The sequence below is a fragment of the Monodelphis domestica genome, chromosome 3 (assembly GCF_027887165.1).
Source record: "Monodelphis domestica isolate mMonDom1 chromosome 3, mMonDom1.pri, whole genome shotgun sequence".
In the NCBI taxonomy this organism is placed as follows: Eukaryota; Metazoa; Chordata; class Mammalia; order Didelphimorphia; family Didelphidae; genus Monodelphis; species Monodelphis domestica.
Genome location: NC_077229.1, coordinates 13,923,567 through 13,943,944, shown reverse-complemented (window position 1 = coordinate 13,943,944; position 20,378 = coordinate 13,923,567). Strand labels below are relative to the sequence as shown.

The 20,378-nt window shown below is 47.4% G+C and overlaps 1 protein-coding gene across 1 annotated transcript in view; it reads left to right on the top strand.

The window, feature by feature from the left end:
* The first annotated feature begins 11,147 nt into the window (after positions 1 to 11,147).
* MAPK1 (mitogen-activated protein kinase 1) overlaps positions 11,148 to 20,378 on the top strand; it is an 85,805-nt gene continuing 76,574 nt past the window's right edge. The window contains exon 1 of the mRNA XM_001378172.5: positions 11,148 to 12,529. Coding sequence (XP_001378209.2) covers positions 12,414 to 12,529 — 116 coding nt within the window. The 5' untranslated portion in view covers positions 11,148 to 12,413. The remainder of the gene's footprint in view (positions 12,530 to 20,378) is intronic.

Sequence of the window (20,378 nt, the reverse complement as noted above, 5' to 3'; positions counted from 1 at the left end):
AAAATAATAATTAGTAAGGGTACATGGAGAGGTAAATAAAAAATTAATTGGAAATTAAACAATACAATTCTCCAAAACTGGTTAAAGAACAAATCATAGAAACAATAACTTCATTGAAGAAAATGACAATAATGAGACATCCTTTCAAAACCTATGGGATGCAGCCAAAGAAGTACTCAGGTGGAAATTTATATCCTTGAGTTCATATATTAACAAATTAAGAAGGGCAGAGGTCAATGAATTGGGCATGCAAATTAAAAAACTAGAAAGCAAACAAATTAAAAATCCACAGATGAAGACTAAATTAGAGATCCTAAAAATCAAAGGAGAAATTAATAAAATTGAAAGTCAAAGAACTATTGATTTAATAAATAAGACTAAAAGCTGGTACTTTGAAAAAACAAATAAAATAGACAAAGTACTAATCAGTCTAATTAAAAAAGGAAAGAAAAAAACCAAATTGACAGTATCATTCATTGTTGCTGTTGCTGTGTACAACATTCTCCTGGTTCTTCTCCCTTCACTTTGCATCAGTTCATAGAAGTCTTTACAGGTGGTTTTGTGATTGACCAGCCCATCATTTCTTCTGGCACAATAGTGTTCCATTACAAGCATCACCTGCTCAGCCATCTCCCAACTGACAACATCCCATCACTTGCCAGTTCTTTGCCACCACAAAAAGAGCTGCTGTCAATCTTTATGTGCCGATGGACAGTTAAGTGTTTAATGAAGGTTTCATTGATTCATTCGTTCTTCATCTCTTCAGAACTTCCTTTTTTGTTCATTTAAAAATGTTATTAATGCTTTTTCCCTGCCTTTTCTTTTGCATTTCTGTCCCTTTCTCTAAGCTCCCCCACCCCCAAAACAGCCCTTCCTTGTTATAAATTAGTACAGTCAAGCAAAGCATATTGCTGTCTTGGCTGTATCTCAGACTGGCCATCTTCTTCTGCACCTTGAGTTTATGACCTCTTTGGCAAGAGCAGGGGAGCATCTTTCATCTTCAGTTTTCTGGTGTGGCCATTGGTCATTGCATCAATCAGAGCTCTGAAGTCCTCCAAAGTTGCTTTCTTTTACAAGGATCTTGCTCATTGTCTAAACTGGGCTTCCGGCTTTACTCATTTTGCTTGGTATCAATTCACATGAGTCTTGGCTTGTCAGTTCTATTCTCTTGGTCAGTTCTATTCTCTTGCCATGATTTCTTCAGGCCTTTTGTGCTTCCACTTTGCTTCCAAGGAGAGATTCCCCCATGACTGTATTTGTCCATGTAGGTCCTTTGCCATGCTTCTTTGATCTCTATGGGAGATAGGCCTCCTAATGGTGTTGCTGGCTCAGGGGCCACATCATTTATGACCTTGGGCAGATAATTCCAAATTACCTACCAGGATGGTCAAGCCAGCATACAGTTCCTTCCACAGTATCACAAGGGGTCTATATTCCCACAGCCCTGCCAACGACCACCATTTTCCCTTTTTGTTATCTGTGCCAATCTAATGGGCATGAGGTGAAAACTCAGGGTTGCTTTGCTGTGTTTTTCTCTTCATGATTGCTAGTTTGCATTTCATCATCTTTTTTATTTCTTTTGGCCAGATAGCTAATGGAGAATGGCTCTCGTTCTCAGAGCAGTCCTTTATGTGAGAATGTTCCTGCAAAGATATTTTCTGAGTTTACTGGGATGCCAGTCTTTCTAATTCTATTTTTAAAAAGTGTCTTGGTAGTTTGATAGGCATAGCACTGAAAAAATAAATTAATTTAGGTAGGATTGTCATTTTTATTATATTACCTTGTCCTACCCATGAGCAATTGATGTTTTTCCCACTGTTTAGATCTAGTTTCATTTGTGTGAAGAGTGTTTTTTAGTTATATTAATATAATCCCTGCATTTGTCTTGGCAAGTAGATTCCCAGGTATTTTTTATTGTCCAGAGTGATTTTAAATGGAGTTTCTTTTTCTAACTCTTGCTGCTGGGTTTTGTTGGAAATATATAGAAATGCTGATGATTTGTGTGAGTTTATTTTGTACCCTCCGACTTTGCTAAATTTTTAATTATTTCTACTAGTTTTTTAGTTGATTTTCTCAGATCTCTAGGTATACCAATATGTCATCTGCAAAGAGTGATAGTTTAGTCTCCTCATTGCCTACTTTAATCCCTTCAGTTTCTTTTTCTTCTCTAATTGCTACCAGTCGTGATGAAGGGCATGGGATGCCAGTCTTGCATCACCATTTGTTAGCTAGACATCTCTATCTGAATGTCTGTAAGATCAGAAGCATGAATTGTGGTAGATAAAAGAGTGGATGAGTAAATTGTGACCACAGGAAATATGTTTTCACTACAGTGTTTTGTTTTTAAATCAAATATAAGGTGGTTGCCAGGGAAATATTCCCAATTATTCAAATATACCCAAGTCAACTGGGTTTTATAGAGATATATATTAATTAATACAATGAGGAATTAAAGAGTGAAAGAGTAAGAAAGGAATAAGTATGAAAGGCCTTAAGCCAACATGGCATAGACCTGAGTCTTAAGAGAGAGATCAGTCAATCCTTAATCACTCTCCACAAGATCTGTCCAAGCAAGGATTCTAGTGATCAGAGAGGCACCAGCTGCAATTCAGACTTCCCAGCTGACTGTCCCGAGAGAGACCCGGGAGAGACAGAGTCTCCTCAGAGGAAGTTCCAGCCAGAGTCCTCCTCAAAGGGAGTTCCAGCCAGAGACTCTGTCAAGAGCCTGTTTCCAGAGCTCTCTCCCAACAGCCTCCTTTGAGACTGGTCTCCTCTTAAGAGCCTGTCATCTCCTTATATAGGGAATTTTCTCCTATGTCACCTCCCTTAAGTTCTTCCATCTACCAATCACAGTAGACGTTTTTCAAAGGACAGACCATTCTTAGTCCACACCTAAGAAGGTGTGGATTTTTTGAGTAATTCACACCAGGAAAGCTCTGAGTAAGTTTCTCAGCTCTTTGTTCCTTGTAAATTCACAAGTTGCCTGACCTTTACAGGTACTTAGCTTAAGAACTTTTTGCCTTATTATAAGTATGAGTTTAAGTACTTTTCATTGTTCAGAAAAGAGTTTACAACTTTATCTTCTTCTAGGGCAGACTTAGGTAGGTGAAGTAGAGTTCTCACATTCCTGATCTAAGTAGAGTTCACTGCCAAAATGGGGAATGGTCTTAATCCAATCTTATGAAGTAGGGCCTGGGAATTTTTAAGGTTCACATGTCCTAGGGGTATATCAAACTCAACAGATCCAAAATGAACTCACTGTTCTCTCCCATCCACCAATCCATCTCTTCTAGAGGCAGCTAGGTGGTTCATTGAGGAGAGCACTGGGCCTGGAGGCAGGAAGACTTGAGTTCAAATTTGGCCTCAAATACTCACTAGCTGTGTGACTTTAGATAAGTCGCTTAATCTTTGTCTGCCTCAGTTTCTCCAACTGTAAAATGGAGATGATAACAGCACCTACCTCCTGGGACTGTTATGAGGATCAAATGTGGTCATATTTGTAAAGGGCTTAGTACAGACTGGTGCATAGTAGGTGCTTAATAAAAGTTTTTCCCTTTCGTCTCTTCTGTCAAAGGTATTCCTTTTAGTCTTCTATGTTAGTAACCTCAACACTGTCCTTGATTCCTCACTTACCCCTCCGACCAATCAATTGCCAAGTCTTTTTCATTCTATGTTCATATCTGTCATTTTTGTCCCCTTCCTTTCTACCTCACATGGCCACCACCCTCATCAACTGCATTTTCATAACTTCTTAATTAGTCTCCCAGGCCCTAGTCCAGTACTAGCTCCAATCTTTCCTTCTTCTACATGGCTATCACTATGATATCCACATAGATATCACTAAAGCACAGGATTTCCTTTACTCAAGAAGCTTCAGAGGCTCCCTATTGCTTCTAGGGCAAAATGCAAATTCCTTTGTTGGACATTTAAAGCCCTTTACACAATCTGGGTTCGACCTCTACTTCTAGAATACTTTCACATGAATGTCCCTCATGTACCTTATTGCCCAGGAAGCAGGTCTGTTTATAATTCTCTGTACAGAATGTTCTATCTCCCATCCCTGTGTCTTTGTTCTGGCTGACCCCTATTCCTGGAATTCATGTCAGAGTCAGTCCTTGTTCTTCCCTCTGGGAACACACCAAGCTCTCTTCAAGGCTTGCTCAAGTGTTTCCATGAAACCTTTCCCAATCTCCTCAGGCTACAGGGTCTCCTCCCTTCCCTCACCCATTACAAAGAAGTTGAGGAGACAGCTCTTTGCCTCTACTTACAGAGCACCTGATGATTGTTTGAGGGCAGCTTCCAAGGGAGGTAGATGGGTTCTGTTCAACTTTCTGAGTGAATCCAACTGAGGTGAGGAGACTTGGCTTCTTGGTGTCAGAGATGCCCTTTCCCCTTCAAAAGCAGCTCAGTGCTATCTTAGAATCTTTTCTTTGTCTTGAATTTCCAGACCTGAGTGTTCAGAGAATCGAAAAGAACATCTTTCTCTTCCGCCACGCTCTCATAGCAGAAAATGGTGACTTGTAGACTAAAGCAAACAACTCACATTTTTTAAAAATTGTATTTAATTGATTAAGAAAATCTTTCTACTCCCACGGTTCTTTCTCTGGATGTGGATAGCGTTCTTTCTCATAAGCCCCTTAGAAATGTTCTGGATCATTGCATGGCTGCTAATAGAGAAGTCCATTACATTCGATTGTTCCACAGATGATTCAAATTTATTAAGTGCCTATTATGTCCTGAACACTGGGGCTGCAAAAACAAAAGTGCCTCACCCCCAATAGAAAGGGGAGTTTCTGGACCTCCGGTGTCTGGTTGCATTCCTTCTGGATTATTTGGGTTTTTCCTCTAAGATCAGGCAATGGACTTCTCATGCCTCAAAGGGGACTTTGTGGGGTTTCCCAAGTTGGAGAGTTTCCAAGGAACCTAAAGTTTCTGAACTGAAGCATTTAGACACCAGACAGCCTAGAGGGCGATTTCCTTAACAGAGTACTCTAGAGAAGGAAAATGTCCACAGATGTGGGCTCCCCAGCTAGAGACCTGGAGCCATATCAAGGAGTCTTAGGACTTGCCAGTCCCTTTCCAGTTATTGTCATGAGTCGCTTGGACAATGCAGGTCTGGGGCAAATGGGAAGTGTAACATTGGTCCCAAAGCCCATTGGTATGGGCCTTTCTCTTTACTGGAGGAGATTCTTGCCCATTGTCACTCCATGTGAAGGCAGAGCCGAATGGGCGAGAGTGGGAGAAGGGAGAACTCTTGAATTTTCTTTGAATTTCCTTGGGTCATGGAGGTCTCTTTGGGCTCTGGGGGCTTCTGGTTTCCAGCTTCAAGGGAGAAGTTGCTGAAGAAAAAGACTGGGAAGTAGTCGCTAGGAGAGGAGAAGGCAGTCTCCTTCAGATCTCTATCTGCTACTTGCTGCATTCGATTCTTTGGGGGAATTTCCCATTGGGTGAGATCTAGGATTTCCTTTCTTGGCTAAGATGAGTTACCTCACTTCCCATTCCTGATACAAGAGTTCCTTCACTCAGGATTGTCTGGAATATTGGCTCACATTTATACTTTCTCTGATTTCTACTTTGCTTCCTATTTGGATAAACAGGTTTCTAGCTAAGTTCAATGTATATTCATTGTGGAAGAGAGCCATGCCTTGATCTAAAGCTTGGGGTTGGTCCTGCTTCTCTTCAATAATTGTGAACAGAAATCAGATTGAATGTGAAAACTTCACCCTCCTAGACTAAGAGTATTTGAAGGAGCAGATCAATGTAATTCTAGCCAAGGACCCATCTTGTCTCTGAGGAGAGCAGAGTGACCAAGCTTTCAGCTTTTGGTACCAACCTCCTGCTTCCCTTCCCGGCAAAAATGAGTGTCCTTTGGAGCAGGCGGAGGAAGAAGAAGCTAGAGATGTGGCATCTGTGTCTGTCTGAGCCATACAGCAATACCTCTGTGGTGTGTGTGAGGGATAGTCCTCCCCACAGAAGCATTTGTTCAGGGCCTTTTTCTTTTTCCCTCTTACTCCCAGAAAAGGATCTCTACTTTCTGAGGGAGCCTAACGGGTTACTTGAGTGCTTTACATCTCTTCATTTCTTCTAGTCATTGTACAGGATGCCATCACTTAGAAGTGTCTGAGGCAGGATTTGAATCTGGATCTTCCTGGTTTAAATCCTCACACTTGATCCCCTATATCACCTTGCTGGCCAGTGGAAACTCGTGCAAAATCTGCTTCCTTCCACGTGGTTAGATGTCTCTGATGCCAGATTTAGCAACCTGATGTCACACAGCAGAGGATTGGGACTGAGAGTGCTTGGTCTCAGAGGGGAGAACCAGGACCAATGGGAGGAAGTCACACGTTGAGTTGGAGGCTTTCAGTTCGTCATTAAGGAAACACTTTCTAACAATGAGAGCCGTCCCAGAATGGCATGGGCTGCCTCCTGAGAGCTTCAGGGCTGGCGGATTGCTTGTGAGGGAAGTTGTACGGAAAATTCGGGCTTCAGATAGCCTTTGGTGCTGGAGCCAGCTCAAGCCTGTGTTGTTGCCCCACGAAGACTGTTCATCTTCAGCGTGAGCATTTACACCTCAGGGGTGAAGGAACCCCACAGGTCGAGACTTCAGAAAGTGATGGACAAAATGCCTGCGATGCAGATTAAACTTTAAAAGGGCATCGTGGGTACCTATTTTTGGAGGACTGGCTATGAAACACCCCTGGTACACACCCCGAAGGCCTACTGAGTGTAGAGTTCAAGATTGGTGAAGCATTTCCCTTAGATCTCAAGGTAGGGAGTACAGGATGATTGCCTTCCTAAGCAGAGGAGTCCGATGATCTGATGACTTACCTAAAGTCACCCAGTCAGTAAATTTCCTGGAAACAAAGAGAACTCCAGATTTCCTGGTCTGAAGGTGGTAGACCAGGACTATGCTATAGTATCACTGAAAAAACAAATGTTTCCCATCACAGACCCCAAATCTTTCTCTACCTTGAGGATGGAAGCTAGGGCTCAGGAAAGGATTCTGGCTATCTAGGGGGCTCCTGGGGATGTGGCTGGTTGAAGTGGGGTTCAGAGTCAGAAATGGAGTTACAGACTTCAAATCTGGCTTCAAATATTTCCTTGCTGGGTGACCCTGGATAAGTCACTTAACCTCCCATTACCTTGCCCTTACTGCTCTTACTCTTATAGTATTGATTCTAAGATGACAGGTAAGGATTTTTTTAAAATCACAGCTGGGTGACCCTGGGCAAGTCACTTAACCCCCATTGCCCAGCCCTTACCACTCTTCTGCCAAGATAAGGGTTAAAAAAAAAAATCAATTTAAAAAAATCACAGACTCCCCTGAGACAGGCCCACTGATTCCATAAATGATACGATTGCTGTGGTGTATTCTAGGAGCCCACCCTTCACTCCCCTCCCAGGTACCCAGAGGTAGGCGGAGACGGACAACGTGCCTTTGTTTCCCCTTGGAAGAAAAGGAGATGAGTGAAGGGGGCAGAATGCAGGGAATCACCCGATTCCGTCAGGAATAGTCTGCCTGCCTTCCTGTCGGCCTGTTCACTAGGCTTCGTGACGGGGGCCAAACAGAGTAAACTTATTCCCTCAGCTGTCCGAAGGGGACTGACGACCCCTCCCCAGCCGGCCGTCTGAGCTCTCTCAGCCAGGTGAAGCATTTCCATCCGTAACTCAGGAAAGTTTCTGAAATGGCTGCCACGTCCAGGGCCCGGGATCGATGGACGCTGCGAGAGACGTATTCTGCGCTCCCTCGGCTACCCACCCGGCAAGGGCGGCCGTCGCAGGAGGCCCAGACGGCCCCGCTGCGCCCATCGATCGATCTCCACACCCCAACGAAGGCGGCTAACAAGGCGCGGTGGGCCACCTTCAGTGGGCGAGAACACCTCTCTAGGGCTTGGAGAAGCCCCCGGCCAGCCCTGAGGTGCTTCCGGCCACTAGAAGAAAGGAAGCCTGGCCCAACTGGTGGAAGAACATGAGCCCTGCCCTGTGGGACTTGGCTACGAAGAGCCAGCCAGGAGGAAGCTGGGGATCCCAAGGGCGGCCAGCCTAGGGGGGACCCGTTCCAAGCAAGCTCCGGAGAGGTCCCTGGCTGGGGAGAGGCTCTGTCTCCTCCCCACATTTGGCCAGAGGGAGATCTCGGGAATGCCCCGAGAAGAAAGACTCTAATAGCAATAGCTAGCATTTCTGTTTGCAAAGACTCATTTTTAAATAACCCTTACCGTCTGTCTTAGACTCGGTCTGTTCCAAGACTCAAGAGCGGTAAGGGCTGGGCATGTGGCGTTAAGTGACTTGCTCTAGGAAGGGTCTGAGGTCACATTTGAACCCAGGTCATCATGACTCCAGACCCGGCTGTCTATCCTCTGAGTCACCTCGCTGCTTCTGTTTGCATAAATGATAGCCTCACAACGATCCTGGGAGATAGGTGCTCTTATGATCCCCATTTTACAGATAAGGAAACTGAGGCAGGCAGGGGTTAAGTGATCTGCTGAGAGTCACATGGCTAATGAGTATTTGAACTCGGGTCTTTATGACTCCAGGACAAGTATCTACCCACCATGCCACTTGGCTGTCTCAAGAGTTCCTACCCTTCATGCCCAGCAAAAATCTATACATGCTGAAGGAAGATGGCAAGAGGATCCCATGAAGGGAGGAAAAGAATCCCGGAGCCCAGGCACCAGGAGTTACCTATCCTCTTAGCCAAGTGTTGTCCAGTATTCTCTCTGTTCTCATGGGACAGTGTGTCCCAGACTTCCCGGGGAAGCGTGGGAAATAGAGTTGTACTTTGGTCCTCTCCTTGCCTTCTCATCGCTTTCTTTAAAAAATGTAGGTCATGTACCCATTAGGAGCTCATCATAGTATTTGTTGTTCAGTCATTTCAGGCCCGTCTTACTCTTTGGGAGCTCGTCGGGGTTTTCTTGGCAAAGATGGCTTCTCATTTCTTTCGCCAGCTCATTTTACAGATGAGGAAACTGAGGCAAACAGGGTAAAGTGACTTGGCCAGGGTCATACAGCTAGCTAGTGTCTGCGGCTGGATTTGAATGAGGTCTTTCTGACCCCGGGCCTGGACTCTATCTGCTTGGCAGTGTGAACAAACGGCAAACCCTCTAGTATTTTTTCCAAGAAGCCCCCCAACCAGGAAGAGTCGGACCCGACAACAACCGGAGGCTGACTGACAATAGCTGTGGATGGGGCCAGAACAACTGGCTAAATGATACTGGGAAGCACAGCAGGAGATCCCTGCTCCGGAGAACGACAGACGTTGGAGCCCCTTTGTCGGGCCCAGCCTGTCCTTGGAGAGTGGGAAGGAGAGATGGGGAAAGCAGCCCCAAATCCTGAGCTTCGATAGAGCTGCTGCAGATCTGGGCTCCTCGGAGGCCGTCCCGTTCAACCCCCTTCATTTTATAGACGAGGAAACTGAGGCTCGGGGAGGCGGGAAGCACGAGAGGTAGAACTGGAATCCAGGTCCTTGGACTCTAAAGCCAGTGCTTTGCTTTTCTCCTGGCTCTTCCTGCCTTCCAGCAGGGCCGTTCCCTCCCTCGCTTCCCTGAATCCCACCCCAGGTGGCATCATCTTTTTTTGGCTGCCGCAACACCCTGCTGACTCATGGAACTTGTAGTCAGGCCGCTCGATCTTTTCTCTCCGATCTGTTATCTGGCCCCATCGCCCTCACCCTGGGTTCTGTAGTCAGTCTTTCGGGAAATGAGAGCATCGCATGGATCCGGCAATCAGCAGCCTTTGAAGCGTCTTCCAATGAGCTCCGGCTGCATCCGCGTGGCCTTGGACACGCTGCTCCCTCTCGGCTCCGTCAGACCTTTTTTCTTTCTCGCTGAGCTCCGTCTCTTGGGTACCGACAGCCTCGCAGGCAGTGAGACTGGCAAAGAAGGAAATTCATTTAGCCTGGCACACTTGTTCTCGGTGAAGTCATCCTGGTTCCTGGCAGTGACCACTCTTCTCTCTAATGGGTCACAGATCGTCTGCTGGAGAATAGATTCTAGCATCCTAATGGGCATTTGTGTCCAGCCCATCAGTTCCTCTTTTCGATCCGCCCTCAAGCCATCAACATTTATTAGGTGCCTACTATGCGCCGGGCACTAGGCGAAGTGCTGGGGATCCCGAAGGAGGCCAAAGACAGTCCGGGCCCTGAGGAGCTTCCCTGAGCCTCTCCACTTGGCTCTGGTGTTTCCTCAGTTTACTAAGGAATCAGACATGTGAGGAACGTTCCCCCTCTGCCCTCCCAGCTTCCCACTGGCTCACGTCCTGCTGGAGGCACAGTGGCTGAGTGGGTGGATGGTGGTGGCTTATCTCTGGGTGTCTGGGTGTGTGTGGGCGACAGTGATGGGCAGAGACAGGCAGCCACGGGGAGGGGGGAGTGTTGCAATGGGTATTTCGGAGCAAGAGCCTGCGTGGGCGCCTCTAGGATGAGGCTGCTCTGAGGCTGTGGAGGAGGGCCTGTGGGAAGGGGGGCCACTGGGGCTCTGTGCCTGGAGGGAGCTGAGGGAGGTCTGAGTGGGCTGTAATGGGATGCACAGAAAGGGGGCCCCTTCTGCGTGGGGGGCCTCTGAGACTATCTGCCTGTCGCAGCCTGGACTGTTCTGTCCCCTTTTCCCTTCCTGGAGGGTCCCAGGCTGCACTGGAAGGGACCCCAGGAGGCGCTCGGTTCATCCTTCTTTTCCAGATGAGGCAACCAAGGCTCCATAGGTGGCAAGCCTGCAACTGGTCCCAGGTACTCACTTCAAAGCCAGGGTTTCCCCCCTAAAACCTGGCCCAAGAAACGTCTTTCAGCTCCATCTGAAAAATGGGGCCAATAATAGCGTTACCTGCCAAGATGGTGGCCAGTTCCCTGCAGACCTTCTGTGGAGCAGTTAGATGGTCCAGTGGAGAGAGCCCTGGGTCTGGAGTCAAAGGGCACTGAGTTCAAATGTAGCCTCGGACTCCAGGCTAGTCTGCCTCAGTTTCCTTAAAGCGCTTCCCTCCCAGATTGTTGAGGATCAACCGAGCTGGTCTTTACAGCTCCTGGCAGAGGGCCAATAGTCCTATTGCTGACGGTTAGAATTGATTATTAGCTCTTCTTGCACTGGACCAAGAGGAACCATGTGGGGTTGGGCTCTGAATGTATGCCCCCCCCCCATGGGCAGTGTGGATGGGTGGGGCCTGGCCACTGGGCTGTCTCCCAGGGGATCCCCCCACCTATGAGTCCGTGTCTGGGGTGCAGGGGGGCGGGGTCTCTGGGGGTGCGAGTGTGTATCAGGACGCTGGGGTGTCTCTGAGGGGCTTTGGGTGCCTCGGGATGTGGCTCCGGGACCCCCCACCTCTGAGAGTCTGGGGTGCAGACTCGGGCTCTGGCTGTGTGTGGGCTCAAGCAGGAGTGCTGACTAGCTGCTCCTGCGGGGGCGGGCGTGCACAGGCATCCCCGGCCCCCTGGCCCTGGGCGGAGGTTGGCCCCAGTGCGTGCCGCGGCACATCTCTCCCGCCTGGTGTGTCTGGGCGCTGTAGAAGGGGCCCCTGCCTGGCTCCTGTTCAGGCACAGTCAGGTGCTCCCCTCCCCAAGGAGACGGGCAGCATCTCGAGGGCAGGGCCTGACCCCAGCCTTTCTCAGCATCCCCAGCACGTGGCACAGCGCTTGGCACATATTCGGGACTTAACCAAGGATCCCTCGGTGGCCTAGTGCGCCAGCCCACGCGTAGGTGGGTGGGTGGATAAACTGGGATTCGGCCCGCAGGGGCGCGGGGCGCATGCGTGGTCCCCTCTTTGACTCTGAGTCCGGGACGTGAGCTGATGCCAGTGCCGGCCTGCAGGGGGCACCGGCGTAAAGTTGCGTGTGGGCGGGCGGTCCGGGAGGCGGCGCATGCGCATCCTAGTCTCTCTCGCGCTCTGTCAGTAGGGGGTGCGTGGGCGCGGCGGCCGTCTCGCCGGGCCTGGGTAATCGAATTGGCCTTCTTCCCATCGTTCTACCTGCGAAGCCTCTTTCGGTCACCCCGGCTCCTCTCTTCGGCCTAGTCTCCGTCTTTCCGACTCTCACCCCGGCTAGCCCAGTGTGCGCACGCGCAAGCCCCGCCCCATGGCTCCCCGCTAGTTCCTTGTCCACGTGACCCTAAAGTCGGCTCTTCTCCTTTCCCCTACCTTCCCCCCCATCCCCGCCCGGCGGCCGGTCCTTCCGCATCGGCGCGCACCCGCGAAGGCCCCGCCCCTCGCCGCGCGCCCGCCCGCCCTCCGGCAACCAGCCAGTCAGTCAGTCCGTCAGTCAGTCGGCGCATCGGTCCGTCAGTTGGACGACAGGCAGGCAGGCATTCCGCGGGCCCGCAGTAGTGCTCTTTCTGTGGTTGGTGCCCGGCGCCTCCTCGTCCTCCTCAGCTTCGTCCTCCTTGTCCTCTTCTCTCTCCCCCTCGGCCCGGGCGGCGGTGGCGGCGGCGGCCATCATGGCGGCAGGAGGCGGCGGCGCGGGTCCCGAGATGGTCCGCGGGCAGGTGTTCGACGTGGGCCCACGCTACACCAATCTCTCGTACATCGGCGAGGGAGCCTATGGCATGGTGTGGTGAGTGCGGGGGAGGGGAGAGGACCCCGGCCAGGAACCCCCGTTGCGACGTTCCGCCGCGGCTGCCGCCCAGGGAGGGCGAGGCCATCCCGGGCGGGGCGGGAGGCGGTCCGGGTCCGAAGGTACCCGCGCCCCCAGCTCTGCCCGGGGCCTTGGGGCCGCTCAGGGCCTTCTCCCTGGCCTGCCTGGTTACCAATTGGGGGGGGGGGTAGGGGAGACATGATGTGAATTTCAATGAGGGCGGGGAGGGGTGCAGGGGAGCCCGGAGCTGCCAAGATGGCTGTTGGGGGGAGCCCAGCCCCGCCTCTGCTAAGGGTCCCCACCTGTACCCCCTGGGCTGCTTCGGTGCAGATGCGCGATGCCCATCCCAGTGGAAGCAGCAGCTGCGGGAACGGTGTCAGGAATAGTAACAATATCTAGGCACAGGGCTGGCAAAGGGCTTTCCTGCCTCCTCCCCCCGCAGAGATTGCCCCCATTTTACAGATGAGGAAACGGAGGCCCAGAGAGAGCTTACTGAAGGTGGCCCAGCCACAGGCAGAGTTGGGACTCCCGGTGCTGCCTCTGACCCGGGGCATAAAAACCCTTCCGGAATTTCCCGTGCCAATTTCGCTGGGAGATGCCTTTAGGGATGGGCCTACTTGAAGAGAGGAGTGGTGCTGCCACTGCCACTGCCTCACCTTAACTTCCCTTCCCTTGAAGAGCTTTCAGGAGTGGCCCCTCCAGGGTGCGGGTCCATGGAAAACCAGTAATGCTTCGCGGGGCCCCGCAGTAGAAACTTGCCTGACCCCGAGCCTTTTAGGTGGGCAATCAAGAGTTACCCACTTGTTAACAGTGAGGAAAGCCCGAGACTCGGAGCTTCTGTTAGCCCAGGGTCACGCAGCTGCCCAGAGCCCCGGGTGGGATTTGAACTCAAGGGTCCTTCCTTCAGCAAACCATCATGTTCGCTGTAGCAAGTCAGAGTTGCAGTGGCTGTCACTGGGTTTTCATGTTGACATTCAGCAGCATCCCAGTTTGGAAAACCCTTGGGCCTGATCCCAGATCCCACGTTTTGGGCTGTGAAATGAGTTTATTCATTGGTTACCATCAGATCTTGTTTTACAAAACCCTGTCGTGTGATCTAGTATTGACATCCCCTGGTAAATCAGAGGGCAAAAACTGCTCCCTTTTTTCCTCTCCTTGGCTGTGTCCCCCACCTACTTCATTTCCTTGCATGCTGTAGGTGTTTAATATTTGTTGAATTGAATCCAGTGAACTTTGGTTAGACATTATTGCTTTGTGGCCTTTGGGGGGGTGGGGTTGAGACTTGAAGTTTTATGCTTTGTGCTTTTCCAAAAAACAGACTGATTTAATGATTAATAGAATGACAGAACTATGGATGTGAAATTTGTCAGGTGTTTGGTTTCAAACCTATTTTTTCTCCTGATTTCTTTATTTCTTTGCCTGTTCTAACCTCCAGATGGTTCTTTTGGATTCAGTTGTATTTTTGTTGTCAACCGAGGCATGCTTGTTTGATGTCCTAATAAGATAGGCAAGACCATATGGATTCAGTTGAATTTTTGTTGTCAGCCTAGACCTGCTAATTTGATGTCCTAATAAGATAGGTGCCACCATATGGCAGCATCAAATGGAGAGTGTTGAGAGAGAGCAAAATCTTTATTAAAATGTATTTTTCAGTGATACATATGGAAATTCTTTTTATCTTACTATCCTGGTTGCCAGTTTCTTATCTGTGGGTTCGGACTTCTTAATTATACTCCTCTGAGCATTGTCCTCCTGCGGTCTGACACTTTCTGACCATTTATTTCACTGTTCCCAAAGTGAGAGAGCTCAGCCATGGTGGTCCTTTATTAAAGGTTTGCTCTCAGAATGCAGCAAGCACCAATAATCTCTCCAGGACCTTTGCTTTTCAGCTGGCAGGCCTTTCCCCATGGTTATTCTAGGACTTTCTCTATCTTTCAAGATTCAAATGAAGTCTGCTCTCTCCCACGATGTCTTTTCTGTTCCTTCTTGGAACTCCATTAATGTGCTAGGTCATTCGGCAGAAAAGAATATACTGCTTTATGACTCGTGTTCGCTTAAAAAAAAATGCCACCCAGATCTTCCCTGTTATCGAAGCAACAGAAGGCTGAAGCCGCAGGAATGATTTTGTGTTGGGAACCATTCAAACTTAGAACCCTTAATGATATGTATAATTGTTATCAGACATATGGAATTGGGCAGACATTATAAGCAGTACTTAGAATTGACTGGTATTGCTTTATTCTTGGAAGGGAAATACATAGTTTTGATTGAAAACATTTCTTACGGCAATACACCATTCAGCATGGTTTCTACATTTCTAGACTAGAAGATACCACCTTGTGCTATGTTGTGATGCATTACTCTGCATTGTCGCCTGAGAATAAAGAGATGTGAAAATACGCTTTACGTTCTTTTCATTAGTGGAAGGATTTGGCTACTCTTTGAATTTACTTTTAAGAAAAGTTTTATCGATGCTTTCCTAGTAAAATTAATTTTTCTCCCTCCTCCTGGAATTTAATTCACTCCCCACTGCTAATAGTTTTCTGCAGTACCACATATGGTTAAATATGAGCTCATAATGTTGATATTAAGGAACCAGGATCCAGTTTCCCTGTGCCCCCATCTCCTTCCACCTGAAAGATGTGTCTTCACTGGGTATAATGAGTTTACTCTCTATGCTGCTAGTCCCAGGTGTTCAGGATGCTGAACGAAGACCCTCTAGCTAACAGAAACAGGCTGGGCACAGAGCTATTTCCAGTATGATTGCCTTGCTATGAAGTGAGGGTGGGAACAGGTCTCAGGGTGGTACGGGGTGGGGAGAGAACACAGTGAACATGGACTTTGGATCCTTGGCACCTGGATACTAAGGGTAGAAGGAGGAAAGGAAGAAGGTCACTGGGGAGGAGGGGAACCATTTGATGGCAGTGGCATCTTTAACCTTGGGGAAATGATCAAAACTTAGAATTCCAGAGTTAGAACTAGGGACCCTCTGCAGGAATTCCTTCTCCAGCTTCTTCCATGGTTGACTATCCAGGGTCTGTTTTAATACCTTCAGTTAAGGCAAATTCATGGCCTCCTGAAATAGCCTCTTCCATTTTGAACAGCTCTGGCTCTAGGTAAGGACTGGTAGGTGGTGCAGTGGACAGAGAGGGACCTGGAGTCAAGAAGAGTAGAATTCAAATACAACTTTAGAAGTTTACTAGCTGTGTGATGCTGGGCGAGTCAGTGAACCCTCTTTGCCCCAGTTTCTTCATCTGTCAAATTAACTGGAGAAGGAAATTACAAACCATCCAATCCAGAGAAAGAATTGTGGGAGTAGAAATAGAGAAGAAAAACAACTGCTTGATCACCTGGATTCATGGGGATATGATTGGGGATGTAGGCTCTAAACGATCACCCCAGTGCAAATATTAATAATATGGCAATAGGTCTTGATCAGTGATACATGTAAAACCCAGTGGAATTGCTTGTTGGCTATGGGAGGGGGATGAGAGCAGGGGAGGGGAAGAACATGAATTATGTAACCATGGAGAAATTTTCTTAATCAAATAAATGAAAAAAAAACCCTCCAATATCTCTGATGGTCTCCTAGGAACCCTCAAACCCTAGACTGATGCTCTATTATCTCTGTCAACCACTATAGCATCAGTCTAGGGTTTGAGGGTTCCTAGGAGACCATCTGTTCTTTTTAAACTAATAGAATATTGCAGAACTTCACTTCCTCCTAACTTTATTCCCTTTTCCCCTCCCGACCCAGAAAACAAAGAACCACCCAGCCACCTCAGCTGAAGCAACAACAAAACTTGGGAAATTGAGAAAAATGCTATTTAAAGGGAAAATGGACCATTTTGCTGCAGGAAATAAGCTAGCCCTCTCTAGTGTCTTTTGTTAGTCATGTCAACAAGCATTTATTTAACACTGATGTCCCAGGCACTCCCATCACTAAGTGATGGGGGCGCAAAGAAAGGCAAGGAACGCTGCTGGCCCTCAGAGAAGTACAATCTAATAAAAAAAAAAAAAACCATCTCTGCACAGAGTTCATAAGAAGCTTCATCTAGGGCCCGATGGGTTTGAGGTCATCTAGTTCAACCTTTTGCTTTTACATTTGAGGAGCCATAAGTCACAGAGGAAATAAGTAAGTGTGTGAACTGGTATATGAAGCCTGGACAGTTCTAGGCTGGGTTCATCTTCTATCTGCAATTGTATCATAAGCTTGCGGTCTGGAATCATGCAGCAGCCTTCCTTGTATCCCTTGCTGAGCCCCTTGGTGAACAGCATTACACACATCTTGGATCAAATAATCACTAGAAATAATAGGTTAGATCAGGGACTTATTTGCACAATTCAGGAATGTTGGGAATCCTCACTCAAGCAATCTTGATTGAGTGGCTTATATCAAGAAGGTTCATCTGGGCTTACTAAGAGCAAGATGAAGGCCACCAGCAGGTGGGTGGATCTTTGTTTAGGCAACATGGTGGCATGTACAGGGTATTGAAGCCAGCTCCCTTAACACCCGTGTGACCATGGGAAGCCAGTCTATCTCTCTTTAGTTTCCTTAGCTGTAAAATGAAGGGGTTTGGACTAGATGGACTCCAAAAAAAAAAAGATCCCTTGCAGCTCTAAATCCTTTGATTCCAAGATTGATGGGAAAATACAGGTAGGAATTGCACAAGATGAAAAGGCAGAGAGAGGCTTCTACCTGTGGGTATGAAAAGGGAGTCTTTGCCCTCTTGGAGTTGTTGACCATTCAGAGTAGACCCAGAAATCTCTAAAATGCAGGTGTTCTCGATACCACCATCCATTTCTGACTAAAAATGTGGTCCTTTGGGAAAGGAGAAAGTCTAGTATGGAATCATCAAGGAAGAGCTAAAATGAGTTGGACCTTAAAGAGTAGGCACAGTTTGAATAGGGGGTCTTTTTCAAGGAGTAGGATGAGGATAGGAGCAAAGGGAGAGAGGCATGAATGATTTATTTCAAGGAGACTGGTTTGACTAAAATGCTAGATGTATTTTGGGAGTTATGGGAAATCTACTTGAACAGGTAGTGGTGCCATAGAAACCTGGGCAGGCAGTTTTGATCAGCATTGATAGAGAGAGCGAGCATCCAGCCTACCCTGGTGAGTCCAAGAATCTGGAAGAATTGACAGGAGCAGGAGCTTGGGAAATAGAGCAGTGACTGGGTTATGAGGGGTTTTAAAAGCTGAAGAGAGGGATGTGGGCCTGACCTGGTGAACAGTAAAAGAGCCCTTCATTATAGATTTTTGGCTGGAGAAGGATGTGACGGGCAGTGTCATAGGAAGAGTGTGCAGGATGTGTCAAAGGGGTGATGCTGAAGGCAGGAAGACCACGGGAGTTTCAGGGTTGATAAGGACCTGGTTTGGGGTAATGAATGGTAGTGGGATGAAGGAGAATACATGAACCTGAAAGACATTTTCACAGGAAGAGCCACGATCTGGGGACAAATGAATTAAAGAACAGTGGTGCTGCTTGTGTGGCCTGGGGTCCCAGAAGACCTACTTTCATGGGAAGTGGGAGTGAGAATAAGCAATTGATATAGCACTTGTTTTATGCCAGGCACTGTGCCAAGTGCTTTTTACAAAATCAGACTAAGACATTTTAATTTCTAATGCGGTAACTATCAATAGATATAACCCACATAAAGAAAGGTTCTTGGTGGCAGTGAGAAGGGGTCCTTAATAGTTTTTAAGTGTATTAAGCAGTCCTGCGACCAAAAAGTTTGAGAACCACTGTTATGGAGGATGGAAATGGGGGACACCCATTGCTTATCCTTTCTATCTTTACATTATCACCCCATGTTACAAGTCTTTATCAGCCCAGTGATGGGCTCAGTAGCATTTGACTGAACCAGCCTTTCCTTCTCTATGCAAAGCTTGCCATTGTCTCCCTATCACCTGGGTAAAGTTCTAACTTCCTAGTTTGGCATTCTAAGCTTTCCATAAGCCCTGAGCCCAGGAGTTGAGAGGGGCACCTTAGAAGTACTCTAGGTGATTTCCAGTGATGGAGACTGACTATTATACTTTGTACTGCTCCTTTATGAAGGCATCCGATGCCTCTTAACTTTGATTACTTCTACTTCTGAGCCCAAGGAGAATAAATGAATCACTTTTCCATGACTGGCCTTCATATACTTAAGATCTTTGTCATGTCCCTTCAATTCTTCTGTCACTCCCTCTTGCTTCCCTCCTCCTTCCCTCCCTCTCTCCTGCAGTACTTTAATTGGTCCTTATTAGAGCCTGATTTCTTAAGTCCTCTTCCTATCCCATCTCTCCCTCTTACTTTAAAGCCCAGACCAAATGCTGTTTGTCTCATGGGATCTTCTTTCCTCATCCTTCAGTCCATCTAAGATCATCCTCCCCTAAACCTCACAGAGTATTTGCCCCTGCCTCGTAAGAGTTACTTGTCTATACTCCCTTCTAGACTGGAAACTCCATGAAGGAAGGGTCCACCTCTCACCTTTGGCACTATCTGCTAACTGAGTTAAAGAATGACTGACTGAAATGGGCTGGCCAAATGAACAGGCTGGCTTTTCTCCATTTGTGCCAAAACCGACCCCTCCTTTAACATGGCATTTCGTGGGGTTTTTAAAATGGCCACACTGTTCCCTTCAGTATTGTCTAACATTTTTTCCATTGGCTGTTGTTTGAACCTGGAAGAATGTCCCCTGATTTTCATCTTGTTCTTCCCTCTGAAAAAGAACAGTATGTATTTTCAGCTGTAATGACTGCTTAGAAGTCATGTTTGGTAAGCCTTATTTAAAGTGAAACATGGAGTCCTTTTACATACTATGGGGTTTTTAAAGAGCAGGGCACTTGGCTCAAACCTGGACGTTTGGGTTCAGTTGCTGACACCACTAGCCATAGGACTAACCGTGTGGCTGGCTGTACAGGGAAAGAAGTCCCTGCAGAAGAATGATGCTGATGGCTTCAGGTGGTGTGGGCCACTTTAGAGTTGAAGCTCTGAGCCTGAGCTTCCTCATCTGGGAAATTGAGATCATTCCTTCCCAGGCTAATTATCTCCCAGGGGCTTAGGAGATGAAATGTCACAATGCATGTGCGGATGTACAGTGGTTTCAGATGGTACTGTCATTTATAAGACACGGTCTTTCTCTCTAGTTTTTTTACCCTAAAAAAGCTTATTTTAGTGATTTGAAAATTTTTATTTAATTAATTAATTTAGAATATTTTTCCATGGTTACATGATTCATGTTCTTTCCTTCCCTTCCTCCTACCCCTCTCCTGTAGCTGACACACAGTTCCACTGGGTTTTACATGTGTCATTGATCAAGACCTATTTCCATATTATTAATATTTGCATTAGGGTGGTTATTTAGAGTCTGCATCCCCAATCCTATCCCCATTGACCCATGTGATCAAGCAGTTGTTTTTTTTTTTTCTGTGTTTCTACTCCTACAGTTCCTCTGAATGTGGAGAGTGTCCTTTCTCATAAGTCCCTCTGAATTGTCTGAATTGATTGGATCATTGCCTTGCTGCTAGTAGAGAAGTCCATTACATTCAATTGTGCCACAGTGTATCAGTCTCTGTGTACAATGTTCTCCTGGTTCTGCTCCTTTCGCTCTGGAGGTTGTTCCAGTTCACAGGGAATCCCTCCAGTTCATCATCCCTTTTAGCACAATAGTATTCCATCACCAACATATACCACAGTTTGTTCAGCCATTCCCCAATTGAAGGGCATCCCCTCATTTTCCAATTTTTTTTGCCACCACAAAGAGCGCAGCTATGAATATTCTTGTTTTTACCCTAAAATGACTCTCTTATGTCTTGATGGAGCCTCTTCTGTGCTGAACTTTG